Source organism: Xiphophorus maculatus, chromosome 4 (genome assembly GCF_002775205.1).
Source record: "Xiphophorus maculatus strain JP 163 A chromosome 4, X_maculatus-5.0-male, whole genome shotgun sequence".
NCBI classification, from domain to species: domain Eukaryota; kingdom Metazoa; phylum Chordata; class Actinopteri; order Cyprinodontiformes; family Poeciliidae; genus Xiphophorus; species Xiphophorus maculatus.
Window position 1 is genome coordinate 12,111,886 of NC_036446.1, and position 15,176 is coordinate 12,127,061.

The 15,176-nt window shown below is 37.2% G+C and overlaps 1 protein-coding gene across 1 annotated transcript in view; it reads right to left on the reverse strand.

The window, feature by feature from the left end:
• The window catches only part of smyd3 (SET and MYND domain containing 3), a 76,240-nt gene extending 61,926 nt beyond the window's left edge, over positions 1–14,314 (reverse strand). Inside the window, exon 1 of the mRNA XM_005796222.3 lies at positions 14,103–14,314. Within this exon, the coding sequence (XP_005796279.2) occupies positions 14,103–14,281 (179 nt within the window). The 5' untranslated portion in view covers positions 14,282–14,314. The remainder of the gene's footprint in view (positions 1–14,102) is intronic.
• Positions 14,315–15,176: the final 862 nt, after the last annotated feature.

The window sequence follows — 15,176 nt, forward strand, 5'->3', positions numbered from 1 at the left end:
TGGCAGCCGCCGTGCACAAGTTTCCAAAACACTCTTCTCTCCTTTTCACTATTCTGCATTTAACCCATTTCCTCACCATCTGTCTCTTAGTTTTCCTCCACCCCATCGTTGCCGCTGGGCCTGATTTGCAGCAACCTTCTCCAGCTTGGATCCTGATCCTGGCAAATTTATTGTGTCACCCTTCATGAAAACAGAGTTATTCATGTCACATTGAGATTGAACAGAAACAGGGAAGCCACCCACAGTTTAAGAAACACATGCCTGTAGTTTGATGCGGAGCCATAACAACGGATCACAGAAAGTCAGACCCAAACACGGATAGATCAATTGTCATGCATCTCATAGACCTGGAGCTGGAAGCCACAAGAACCACACACAACAAACAAGAAATCAATTTTCAGCTCCACACATATTTCTAAGACTAAACTTTACCAGTAGTGTTGTTCCTCTGGAGGTCATTTTATAGTACCAGAGCTACACTGTACGTTATGAAAAATTCATATTTTGCATGTTTTTTGTTTCCATTCAGGTCGCTACTGCTTGTTCTAGCCCAAGAACTCAAAAGAAAAATACACCCAGTCATTTTTTGGCAGCAAGCTAATGTTTTTTTGGCGTCTTTAAAACGACATTAAAACCTTACAAATGTTAAGTCACACTCAACTGGCACTCCCCTGTTACCTAGCAACCACAGGAAGGCCCAGCCCCGTTACCTGGCAACCTAAGCAGAGTTCCAGCACTTCTGTCAGCAGAAAATAGTACGAAAATAAATTAAATAAGGTAATTTTATTTATATAGCACATTTTCAGCAATAAGGCAGTTCAAAGTGCTATACGTGAATTAGAAGAAAATACAAACAAAACAACAAAACTAAAAAAAAGGCAAAAAGGTAAAAAGTATAAAACTACATATTGGTTCCTCATGTTTAATAAGATTAAGAAGAAGTCCATAATTTATGTATTATGGGTTTCTCTGGATTCTTGTTCTGATGAAACTAGATGTTGGTTCTCCATGTTTGTTTCTATTAGTAGGTATAAAACTAAATGTTGGTTCTCCATGTTTGGTTCTATTAGTAGGTATAAAACTAAATGTTGGTTCTCCATGTTTGGTTCTTGTTCTGGGTTAAGTAGTTGGTACTTTCTAAGTTTGTTCTAAATTTCTAAACTAACAGGAGTTTGTCAGGGTCTTGCTCCGATATTAAAAGTATAAAGCTAAATATTGATCTAAAGTAATAAATACATCAGTTTTTAAAAGTAGCTAAATGTTGATGGAAGGTGCTGAGTACTCCACAATTTCTAAAAAAATAATAAACAACAATTGAACATTTTTATGCTTAAATCCAATTCCATAATTCATCAAAAATACTTAAGCAAGATAATTAAGCTGACATACTTACATGGATACAAAATGGAAGCAGAAGGGGACAAAATGCCAACATATGGTTACCAGATACAGATAAATTATCATGATCCCAAAATCTATGTTTTCCAGCAGGCCTAAAGGATTGTATCTTGAATATATAGAATTTTACAATTCCTGTCTTTGAAGAAATTCATGGCACTAAAAGTGCTTTCCATACGCCACGTGAGAACGAAACAGCAGGAAAATCTATTCTGAATCTGATTTCAAAACCATCTGAAATATTTTACTGTCACAACCTCAATAATAAAAACCTTGTTTTTATCCTCTGGCTCAGCAGTCCAGCCAAGAGTCTTTCGCTTGAATGTTTAATACAAATCTGGTTCAGGAAGAATCACACACGTTCTGGACTTTCTATTTCATGACTCAAACACACAGCGATGGCCCGTCTTTGTCTTGCGGGCAGCACACAACTAGAGTCCGGCAGCGTGTGCAGCTTAGTACGCCATGTTTATGAACACTGATTTAACCATCCAAATATAGATGTCCACAATAACAAGAGGGACAAATCCAACAAAACAAGCAGAAAAAGCAATATTCATGATATGAGAAACGGACTTCCCAAGCCTCAATTTGTTGGTATTCTGCAACACAACTCTATTTGTTTCTTAAAAAATTGCTTATTTTCACACAGAGCTGTCAATGACCTGCCTGGTCTTCAGCCTGGTTTTGTGAGTGAACTCCTCCTCCTGCTCCATCATTTCTTTAGCTGTTCTTCTCTGAGTCTCAGTCAGATGTTGTGTGAAGGGATGGCAGGTCCATGCTTGGATTGTAGGCACAGCAGGAAAACTCATGAATAACATTAGAAAGGTTTCATTAGTAGCATACAGAACACTGAATTAATGCCTTACTTCTCTTCCTCTCAATGTCAAATTGTTTTCCTCTTTTGCTGCTTTCCCTCTGTACTCATTAGGTTGCTCATTTCCTGATATTTCACAGCTTTTATTTATATATTTTAAATCAGTGATCACATCCCTGACAGCCAACATCTGTATAATCTGTTGGTTAAGCAGAGGCATTTGTCATCTCAAAGGCATCTCAAGAGCAACGTTTTGTTGTTCTGGTTAGCATAAATTTAAATAAATTGCCTTGTTTTTGTATCTGTTGGTTGGACTATACATATTCATCAGTATTCTATGAAAATGTGGGAGAAACTCCACTAATGTGTAATTGTAAGGAAGAAAGTAGACTAAAAAAAGGCCTGTTTGGAAATAGTTGAAATCCACAGTTTTGCATATTAAAAGTATTTATTTTGTTGAAATAAAACTGATTTACATTATGTGGATTTTTTTTCCATTTTGTGTTAAGCATGAAAAATATTTTCTCTTGCTTTCACTTGGTTTATTTCCTCTCATCAACGAGTAAACAACAAAAAACCTAATCTTTGGTAGCTGATAACTAGTCGTGACGACTCAATAACCAGACAAAAATTGCAAAACATTTTAAATTTATTGACGCCTTTCATGAAAAACATTATTTAAAAACAGCAAATGGGATAATCTGAGCCTAAAAGTAGATATTTTGCATTTACAAACACCATTATTTAAAGTTGATCCTTATGACAAATTTAAATGGCAATGATTTTTTTCTTCCTGATAATAAAAGTTTTTTAATAGTTTATTTATTACACACCATATGCTGTTTCAATATTAGTGATACGTTTTCTGTATGTTTTCCTAAAATCGCGCAGTTCTACTTACAGCTAATGAGAAGATAAAACTCCTTTGTTATCCCTCCTTATGAAAAAAAAGAAAGAAAAACAAGCCCAAGAAAGATGTTTTTATTTTATGATCAAAGCCTAAAGCAGAAGTTAATTTGTACGGAAGGTCCAGAAAAAATGCAGGCCAAACAAATGTAAGGAAAACAGAAGAACTAGAAGAACCGGATAGATATAAATAGAAGCTGCCACTCATCAGAACTGGAGGAACTGGGAGACGCTGGTTGCTCCATTAATATGCAATTCAACAGATCTGTGTTCTTACATGTGGGGGTGTACGAGTGTGGGGGGGTCTGGGCGTGTGTGTGTGTGTGTGTGTGTGTGTGTGGTCAGTTTTGTTAAGTCTTTGCTGTGAGACATCTAATTAGGCCTACCTCAGCATATCCCTGTTGGAGTGTGCAGCATGGTAATTGATTCCCCATGAGTAAAAGCTGCAGGAGATTCTGTTCCAGCTACAACTTCATGCATCTTAACAGTCACAGAGTGAACTCTTCCCACTACAGCACAGAAAATTTCACTCTGAAATGGTACATATATATATAATTTTCCTTCTTGATTGTTTTTGATCACATATGTGGTTGTTGCTGGGCTGCTTGGCTCAAGTCTTCAGTTTCCTGCAGCAGGAAATATTCCTGAAATATTCAAACCAGAGGAAGCAAGTCCAAGTAATATTAGTTTACAATGTAAAGAGCTTCTTCAGGATCTTCACAACTGTTGGGATGTATAAAGTAAAAGAGTATAAGAAATAATAATTGAGAGTGATCGATCCAAAAGAGTCACCACTGCCACCTACTGTTGGCCGTGGGTATGACACCACAGACCATGGCTTACGGAGACACGTCAAGATGTGGATTTATTGTAAACTGGAAATTGAACTGTAGAGGACCACTTTCACAATAATTACCAACAAAAGGAGGCTATTTGTGGAAAGTCAGGACCTTTTCCCAGTCTTCAAACATTTGGTGTGAGCTTTACTGTGCTCTACTATTTAGACTTAGAGCAGTGGTGTCCAAAGTCGGTCCTGAAGAGCCGGCATCCTGCATGTTTCAGGACTGACTTTGGACACCACTGACTTAGAGGTATGGTGTGAATTACACTTTGGTTAAGGTTAGGAATAGACTAGTAATGGTTATTGTTGAGACATGTAGGCATACATGCAGTTCCTAAAATGAATAGAAATCAATGCCAAGTCCTCAGTTTGCATAGAAGTACAAGGATGTGTGTGTGACAGACAGACGGACAGAAAGAAACCAGCTGCATCTTGAGTCATCTTCAACCTGAGGGGAATCATATGGAACGAGTCTCCTCATGGTTTCATTATTAAAGTGAGACACACAGCATGGGGTCTGAAGGAATAAGCTGGAGCTAGACCTGTCACAATAACAAATACCGTTTATTATAATTGGTAAATTGCAATAAATGGTATAATAATTCAAGCATACCCTCTCAAAGATCAACAATCTTTCATTTCTAGCAAACATTTAACACTGGAACTGGAAGATGTCTTACATATCCAAAACAACAAATAAAATGGATACTAAAGTCACTGTTAACAAAAACAATTTGTAAGCCACTCAATTAGTATTTTTCCATTTCTGTTTTTAAAACATTTCTGCATTTCATCAGCATATCGTGATGCAAAGCTCTGCACTGAACATCATTGGAAGACCTCATTTTTATTTCACCAAATATTGATCTCTGAACTCTTCCTGAGTTAAAACATTAATGTTGTTGTTTCTAAATGAACATGAACTTGTTTTCTTTGCATTATTTCAGGTCTGATTTGCAGATTTTGACAATTTCTCATTTTCTGCTAATTAATATTACATTTTTGCTTGGAATTTTGGAGACATGTTGTCAGTAGTTCATAGAATAAAAGAACAATGTTCATTTTACTCAATCATCTACCTATAAAGAGGAAAATCAGAGAAACTGATCATTTTAAGTGGTTTCTTAATGTTTTTCTAGAGTTGTATAACGCATCACACTAGATATCGGGATATGAATTCCATCCCATATCTCACATCCCTACTATGCATAATTTAAATATTCCAGACAGATGAGTTGTACAACTCTATACTGCAGTTTATTGAAGGTCATCACAAGAAATTTAAAAGCTACTGTGAAGCTTGAGAAGAGCCAGGATAAAGGGAATAACCAGGAGAAGTACGAGCAGATGTGGTTTGATCTCAGTGAAATGCCTGGCAGCTGAATTTCCAACGACCAGAATGAAGCCTAATGAAAGAAGCATGGCTGTGTGACATTCTCACTGAAATGCAAACAAGAAGTCACAAGAGATCCTGAGCTCTGAAGCGCGGGCGCAGGAGGGCTGCCGAAGGAGCCAATGAACATCAGTAACCATCAGTATGTAGCTGCAGGATGAACCCAGACTGGTCAACAAGACAAGAACTGAAACCTTTAAGAGAATAAATTCATATGATAACGATTAGAGCAGGAGTGTCAAACTCATTTGGGGCCAAATCAAGATCATGATTTGATCATGATCTGGATTAAAGGGTTGGTTGTGCCAAAATGTATTGATAAAATCTGCTCAAAAACTGTTAAAATATCAATGAATTCTTAAAGTTACATAATAATATTGAGCATCTTTTCAGTCCCTCCAGGATTTTGTGATATTTTGCAATAAAAATCAAAGTTTTTGTGGTACTAATCTGGAAATATTAGCACTTGTTTATGAGAGTAATGCGACTTTTTATTACTCGTTGTGTAGATTATGGACTATAATCTGATATCAATTAAGGCTGAGGCAGTTGTTTAAGACAAGCAAGAAAGTTTTTGACGGGGCGTGCTGTGGTGGCGCAGGGGGTTAGCACGCCCCACGTTTGGAGGCCTTAGTCCTCGACGCGGACGTCGCGGGTTCGACTCCCGGTCCCGACGACCTTTACTGCATGTCTTCCCCCCTCTTCTCACCCTCCTTCCTGTCTGCCTACTGTACAAAAAATACGAGCCACTAGTGCCGCAAAAACTCTTCGGAGCAAAAAATGGAAGAAAAGTTTTTGACAATTTTGGAGAAAAGATTTGCAACAAACACCCAATTATGTACAAGTGAAAAAAGTGCAGGGATTTGTTGGTTTTGCGTGAATTTCCACGATAATTCTCAAGAAACTGGAGGGACTGATTGATAAAAACTACAGTGATTTGATTGAAAACATAACATTTAAGCACACTTAGTGTTTAGTCTAGAATCTAGAGGGCCACATAACAAGCTGTGATGGGCCAGATTTGGCCCACGGGCCTTGAGTTTGAAACGTGTGGATTAGACACAGTCAAATCCACATTGGTCTTAAATTATGGCTACTCTACATGACTCAAACAAACAACAAATGTTCTAGATGTACTATACTAATAATAAATACTCACTGAATTAGGGCTTGGGGATATGAGGAAAATCTAATATCCTGATATATTTTTTGCTATATCATGATACACGATATATATCACAATATTCTTAAATGAGCTCCAGTGTTATTTTAAACTATAGACCCCTTGCCGCATGATATCTTTCCCACCCCCATTTCCCTGCTAGACTTAAATGTAAGCTCATATAAAAAGGGATGCAGTGTTTTGCTATGAACTGTCTACACTAAGACTAGATAACAAGGTGAGAAATAAGTTTTAACTAAGAAAAAAAATAGTGAGGGAGAGGGAAGCAGGTCAATTATGCTTGACTTTGACAAACTTAACAAATGGATGTGCTGTGGAATAAGGTGTGTTTTGGACAGATCATCAGTAAAGCAGGTGTTTAAATTAGCTAATCAACCACTGCTGTGTTAGCGTGGCTAATAGCAGCTGTGGCTAATCTACCACAGCGATCACTTATTAATAAAAGCAAAATACACATCAAGCCTAAAAACCCAAAACTGTAACGAACTGAATGTCCTGCTCTAGGTTGGGGTAAGGTTTGAGTGTTTTTGTTGCTGAATCCTGACACATAAAGTTGCGATGTTGTCAGTTGCTATGGCAGCGAGTCTACCTATAGCGTAAAGCCGACACGAGCGAGAGAAAAAAAAGAATGAGTAGTTTTGAGTTATTTTTCCCATTCCATAGCACTAAATGAATCATACCTACATCTCCAGGTTTCACTGTAAGTTCTAGTTCTACCGCGGCAGCGCGGATATGAACGGCATGTAAAAGAATAGTTTCATTAAGTGGTGAAATAAATTTGTGGCACAACCTTTTGTCGCAATAGCTTTTTAACATGTTTTGCAAGTTACCTCATTTTGTTCAACATCCTCCTTATAAAATTCAAACCACTGCCAAATTATTGATCCAGCGCTGTTTCTCTTCGGAACTAGTTCATCTGATTCGTCTTCAGTTACCGTCTCATTCACGGCTCGCCTCAAACTCTTGCTGTCACCATGTTGTTTGTTTTCTCCGCGTAATTGATAGAAAATTGTCAGGTTGGGACGGGGGAGGAACTAGTGATGCATTCATAGGGAGTTGGATAAACCATACTCGCAGTGAATTTGACGGCGAAAGTTTATTTGACCGACAATTTATACTCGATAGTTGCGATATAGCCATTTTAACTATTGTAAATTGAAAATATCGCGATACATCGAGTATACTCGATACATCGCCCAGCCCTACTCTGAACTCTTTTCTTTTTCTTGACTCCACTCCTCTAATGGAGGGAGAAAAAACAGATTTTTATTAACTGTGCTACACGAGGCCGAAGCTCGGCATACAACTTTTATGTTAACCCTCCTGAGGACCAAGATTTAATTTCTGCCAACAGATGTGCGTTTTAGATGATTACTAACACACACATGTGGAGGTGGATTCCCTGCGTACAGCAGATAACTCGGTTTACAAATGATACAGCTGTCTGCAATTTTTTTCCAGGCACCTGGGTGTGAAGCAGCAGGAGATAAAGAAAACAACACAGTTTGGGAGGAGCGGGATAGATGTTTGTAGGATACAGAAAAACAATCTGTGTGAGGAGGAAGAAAGCAAGAGGAAGGAGGGACAGAAACACATTTGAACGATGAGAAACAAGACGGTGGAAGAGAAGGTGAAAGGAATTAGATAGAAGGTAGAAAGACAGATGTTGGAAGAAGCAGATGGGGAAATAAATTGAGTGGAGGTGAAAGGAGGAGGCCAGTTCTCATCCGCTCCTCTTGGTTTGTCATCTAAAGCAGTCATCTGTATGCCGCCCATATAACCGGATTCACACACTTTCTTATCAGTCTGTCTGCTGGGACAGCTTTGGGGAAAAACGCAACGGATGTTTGGAAACGTGTCGGTTTCAGGGCGTTGCCTTTACACATTATGCAGAAAAGCTGCATGTAAGACTGCATGTCTGTGTGTGTGTGTGTGTGTGTGTGTGTGTGTGTGTGTGTGTGTGTGTGTGTGTGTGTGTGTGTGTGTGTGTGTGTGTGTGTGTGTGTGTGTGTGTGTGTGTGTGTGTGTGTGTGTGTGTGTGTGGGTGTGTGTGGGTGTGTGTGGGTGTGTGTGGGTGTTAGTCAAATCTGAAACCGAGAAGGTTTCCATCCTGCCAGTTCAGAAGAGCAAAGTGAGAAAAATGTCACCCTGTGCCCATGTGAGGCTGAGAAGGTGATCTTCACCACATGTGAAACTTTTTCATGCAGTCAACAATCATGTCAACAATCATCTTAAACTGGGCCTAATGTCTTGTTTCCACTGAGAGGCATGGCAAGAGTCGGGAGGCCATTTTGTCTATTTCCATTGTGAAAGCGGCTCATACCGCACCACACCTGGTACGACAGGACGAAGCTACTGGCATCACAATAAGCTATAAATCAATTAATCAAATGATAAATTGAAACTAGCTCAATAATTTCCATTTGCATAATTTTCTCTTTTCTCTCTTTCTAACAAAAACTGAATGTCAAAAGTCTTCAGTGTGTTGAATTGGTCTCAACTAGACCCTTCTTTGAAGGTCAATTTTGCTTACAGAGACTTCATAACACATTTGATTTGTTGTTTCTGTTGTTTTGTTTATTTATTTTGGATATTTAAAAAGTTTTCCAGTTCCAGTGTTAAATGTTTGTTATAAATTAAAGTTTACTGATCTTTGAGAATGTGAACTTGCGTTATTACACTATTTGTCGCGGCCTTCTAATGTTCCAAAATGCCAAGAAAGGCTGTGGGTGGCAACATGTTTGGTTCTTGCACTTCCGACTGATTGTTTGAAAAAAAAAAAACCAAAACAAAAAACAACTTTATTTCTTGCAAAAATATAGTTAAAGCAATAACTATAATTCTCTTACAGCTTAGTTAAAAATAAAAATGTACTTAGTCTGAAGTGAACTCTAGTGTGGTTTGAATGCATATGTGAATGCAAGCAGACTGGAAACCTCTCCAAAAGCAAGAAGCAAACTATAACGCAGGGCATTCTGGGTAAAAACAATCAAAACAAACCTCGAAGTCTAGCGCTAGCTGGAGAAATGGCTTGTTGTCTTTTGTCAAAGACAACAGAGGAATGCTATAATACCTTCCAGCTTCTGTTCAGAAAGTGGAGGCGGTGTTATGATCTGGGCTTTGGGTTTGTGTTACACAATCATTTTCCCCAACAGTTAAAGAACCTAAAGAGAACTCCCATGTTTTAACATTTCACATCTTTGATTGGCGCTGTCATAGTTTGCTGATAACACTCGCCTACTGTGAATGTTTCTCTTCTTTGTTCTTCAGCCTCCAGCTAAAAGGCATCAGCACACGGCTGAAATTAGAACAAGCATCTCAAGTTAGACTGCCTGTCAATATTTCTGTCTGTGTTCTTTAAAAATAACAAAGACCTGTGGAAACTGGTGTCATCTAGCTTTCAATCAAATGCTTTGCTCTATAAATAAGACAAGAGCTTTTAGATGTTTGTTTTTTATCTGCGTTGTGTGTTTGCACATGTTCCAAAGAGACGCTGAGTGAGAGATTGGTGTCAAATATAAAGACTTGATGGAAGACGTGTGGCCCCTACCCCATGCACGCACACCCCAACACACACAGGCTGAAAAGCATTAAATATCTGGGCTATAATCTGCCTGTTTTCTCTGCTATCTCTCTAACAGTGGCTCCTCCACTACTTTCATCCATTTCTAAAACTTCTTTCATTAGTTTCAAGGCAGTCAAAACAAAAACTGTCAAACCGCGGTTGTACCGCCGCTCAGCATCTGTCTTTAGAGAATTCAGCCGAGATGAACGTCCCTTTGGCTTTTTTAGCTTTGCTTAAGGAGCAGTTAAGGCTCTGCATGTTTTATTTTAAACTTCAAATGGCACTGCAGATAAAAACTGCCTGGATATATCAGTAAAGACTCTATCCAACATTTTGCAATATATATTCCCTGTATGTTTATATTCAGCCACATATACATATGCTTAAAAAAACGAATGTGCCTTCAGAGTCTTGCAACTTTGAAGACAGTCTTAAAGGTGAACTATTGTGCAAACTAATAATGCTGTAACAATTTTTGGGTTTCAAATTTTAATTGTTGTCAGAAACTGGAATTCACGACTGTGGATGTTTAAAAGCAGGCTGTGTTCCCCACAGAGAGCTTTTAAATCCGCTGGCAGAGTGCTGGTTTGTTACGTGTGCAAGCTACAGCTCATTTTTTCAGACTTCTTCACTTGACCATATTTTTTAATAGATAAAATGCCTTCAAATCTTTTTCACTTTTTAACTCAAATCTGAGCTGTAAGTTTGGTTGCCCTTTGAAATTTTAGATTTTCTCCATTTTGCTTTTTTTTCCCCATCATGATTTTATTTTCTTGAAGAAAAATCTTGAACAAAAAAATTAGCTCTAGCTAACCCTGTCACAATAAGCAATTAATCATTTAGTAAAACGAGCCTGATAACATATTTTTAAGTATAATTTTGTGATTTATAACCCATTTGGTTTATGGTTCCTCTTGTGTTTGGGTTTAATTTCTGTTTTATTTATTGTTTTGGTTCTCATGTTTTATTTTGGATTTTTAAATATCTTCCAATGTTGTTTCTTATGAAATTAAAGTTTAAAGGTCTTTGCATTATTATTCCATCATCAATATATTACTTCAAAATGGTCTGACAACAACAATAGTAGAATTTATTATAAATTATTGCTGCATCTTCATTTGCCAGCAAAAATGTTTATGGCGACAGGCCGAGGTGTATCTTAGGCGAGTGCGAGAACATAAAAGCAGTTTGTTTTGTTGTTGATTCTGCTAAGTCTCATACGTCTGAGTTTATTCCCTCAGCTTTTATCACTCATTATGAACCTGCAGCCTTCAAGGCCTGTAATTAACTCCAGCTTTGATGCTCATTTCCTGGACACACGAACACAGAAACAGACTCTGTACTCCCAGTGATATGCCCAAACAAACAATCGCACGCTCAGAGAGGCGTTTTTTAACACTATGTGATGCTGTGAAGCTAATTGTGTTTTAGTAAAACTAGAAAAATGCGCACCACACGTGTGAGACCACACGCTGCGTTCATGAGCACGCCGCTTCGCGCCGTCCAGCAGTTTGTGGGACATCAAGATAACTTGCAGGTTTTCAGAAAATAAATCAATAAAGCTTTCTGAACCTCGGCTCTGATGAGTGTCTGCTGCAGCAAAATGTAGCCATAACATTTATTCAATACCTCAAAAATATCGTTATAGCTTTGACCTTTGACCCTCACCAAACCCCACACCGCAACACACACATAAACTACTGATTGCCTAAAGCGTGGAAACAATAGTGGTGTAATTTTTTCTTTCATCGATTCCTTTTGTTGTAATTCCATCTTATATACTGCATATTTTTTAGATATTGACTACATGTCAGGTTACAGTGGAGGTTTCTGGCTGTAACTGGTTCTGCCCCAGTCAGCCGACTGGCCGACTCGTCTCCATTAGCAGATTCACTTCCTTGTTTTTCATAACCACTGCAGGAGTAATAAAAGCTACATTGTCTCTCTGCATAAGTGTAGCTTTTTCAAAGGTCTACATGGCATATTACCTGCTGAAAGTTAATATAGTAATTAAAAAAATAACATCTAGCTAAAACTGATGAAACTATAAATTATGCTCTCTACCAAAAAACTCCAAAAGAAGAATTTAAAGAATCACTTCATGACCTCAGAGAGGAACTATTATGTAAAATTCATATTTTGAATGTTTTCATGCTTCCATTTGGGTCTGGATTTTTTTGGTGTCTGGAAAACGAGCCGTTTCAAAAACCTTCTGAATGTAACGTCACAAATCAGCAGGCACTGCCCCTCACCTAGCAACCCCAGGCCGGTTACCTAGCAACCAAAGCAGAGTTCCACCCATCACCTAGCGACCCAAGCTGAGCACCAGCATGTTTGGTCAGCTGGTCTTACTGCTGTATGCGCTGCATTCTTGTTGGTTGTACAGAAGGCTCTACTTCCACTTTTCAAAGATGTACAGTTGTATAATTGTCCATATCTTTGCAGAGCTTTTTATGTGCGAATGTAAACATTGAGTTGGGGGGCGTGGCCAGCAGCAGCTTACTCGGATTTAAAGTGACAAAACACCCTAAAACATCTCATTCTGAAAGGAGCTTAAAATAGACATGAGAATTACCTTTTGATTGCTACTGTGACTGTATTACATGTGCACTATTAAAGCCTCTGTAATTTATCCACTTGTTCATGTGACGCTCCTAGGGAGAAATCAGAACAGTCTTTTCTGTCCTGGATAAATAACTTTACCTCAGTGATGAAGAGGGTTTGAAGGGTTTGAAAAGAAGCAATTAAGAATCCAGATGGACAAATTTCAATAGTGAGAAAAGTGAGACGAAGCAGAGCAAAAAAATACAAAGGAGGCAGATGAAGCATCCTTGGTGCATGTCTCATGGAGTTTAATCACCTCTCATTTCCTGTTACGCAATTTACTCTAAAAATGTGAAAATACCAGAATATGAATAAAAATAATAATGAAAGCTTTTAACAGTTTTTCTTTGTTAAACTGACTGACTGAACTGAACTATGACAGCATATAAGGGACATTGTAGAAAAACATTTTCCACCAAAATCTCACACATTTTCAAAAATCTAAAACTAAAATAAACCAAGGAAAAGTTAGAAAATAAAAAAAAAATGTAAAATACAATTTTTGACTTTTCAAACTCCATGTTTTTTCTAGAACTTTTCTGATATTAATCTGAGGTTATTTTTTTATAGAAATTTTTCATCTTTTCCAACTCAGAAATGTTCTTGTTTCTTCTAGAACATTTCTGAAATTAATCTAAATTTTTCTTTTATTTCTAGCAGACTTTTGACTTTTTGAATTCCTTCAGTAACTCAATTTTCTCTTTTGTTATTATGTTGTGTTCTGGCGTACTAGGTCCATTGTAGATAGAAAAAAAAAGAACATTTCCACCAAAGAACACAGAGATTTTTTAGATCAAATCTCTGAAATGTTCAAGATAAAACAAGGATGTTTCAGAATTTCCACATTAGGCTCAATACAATCTAGTTCTGTAGTAATTACTAATCTATCGCAGATAACAAAACACCCTGGTCGTTTATTTAATAACATTTTGAGAGCATGAATCATTCATGGAACACGGAAACACAAAGAGACTTAAGTAATTCCAGCTTTACAAAAATCCGTCATAATAGACTCGCTGCTTTACAACAAACGAGTCGACAATGTTAAATTTCAGCAAAGAGCAAGAGCGCCACCTGGTGACCCACTGAAAAACTACATTGGGTTTTAATCCGAGTAAAATAATTCAACACCTGATTTAAACTAAAGTGCAACATGCAAAGGAAGCGATGCAACTTTTCAAAAGCAGGTTTGTTGGAGTACACACACACACACACACACACACACACACACACACACACACACACACACACACACACACACACACCTAAGATCCAGTTTACAACAAAATAAACAAAAATCTGATTGTGCTTACAGCTTCTGTTAGCTAAAATACCGAACAGAGTAGCTCGCATTGTGAGATTGACCCTCACAGTTTGGACTCGAACCGGACTTACCGGGTGAAGCAGTGGTGGCAGACCTCTCTGGCCCGTTTGCCGGACACACAGGACGCCAGCGGCTCGGCGGAGGTCACCAGCTGACCCCGGCTGATCCTGGCTGTGGCCCGGAGACCGTTCCCCTTTCCCGGACAGACAAACCGCTCCACAGTCGGCGGCATCCCCGCTTTTTGCTCCATGTGCGACGAGCTCTGTTTACATCCGTAATGAGAACGACGTCATTACGTCACGTGTGCGTACGAAGAAACTATCGGTAAAAAAAAAAATCGTAATTTATTTAGTGTTTAGTTTAGCATTTTTTTTTTTTTTTTCCCTGGATTTATTTATTTTATACTAAAGTATCTTGTTTATTTAGAATATGTATCAATACTTGCTTAAACTTATCTTGATTGTCTCGCTACTGACTCTTTTATATTGTCATTACATTTGATGTGTTGCTCTTTATATATAATTTATATACAAATTATACATGTAAATTATTTATATATAACTTATACGTAAAGTTACATTCATTTTTTATATATTTATAAATATGTATATTTACATATTTATAATCATATAAATATAATTCACGTTTATAATAAATTATACTAAAAATATAAAACACATTTATATAAATTAAATAGATATAACTTATAATTATATTTTATAAATATAAATGCATATTTATTTTTAAACATTTGTTCAATAACATAAAAAATACATTAAAAATGAAAATATTTATACAGGTTTTACTTTAATAATTTTAAAAATTAAAATGGAGTTGTATTTTCTATTAATTAAACACAAAATGGTACATTTAGGTGCATATTTTTGTTAATTCTGATCACTATTGCTTTAATAGGAAAGCCCATTTCCACCACTTTGATAAAAAAAATAAACATTTCTCCTAATTATGACTGAGCAATCTCATAATTATAATCTCATAATTATGAACTACACCTTTTTATTTAAATTATTTTTTCACATAATGCCATGAAACACACTGAAGGAAGAATCAGGAAACATATCAATGAAGAATACAACTTAAATTCCTTTGAGTAATTTGATAAATATTAATTCATTCATTGTGTC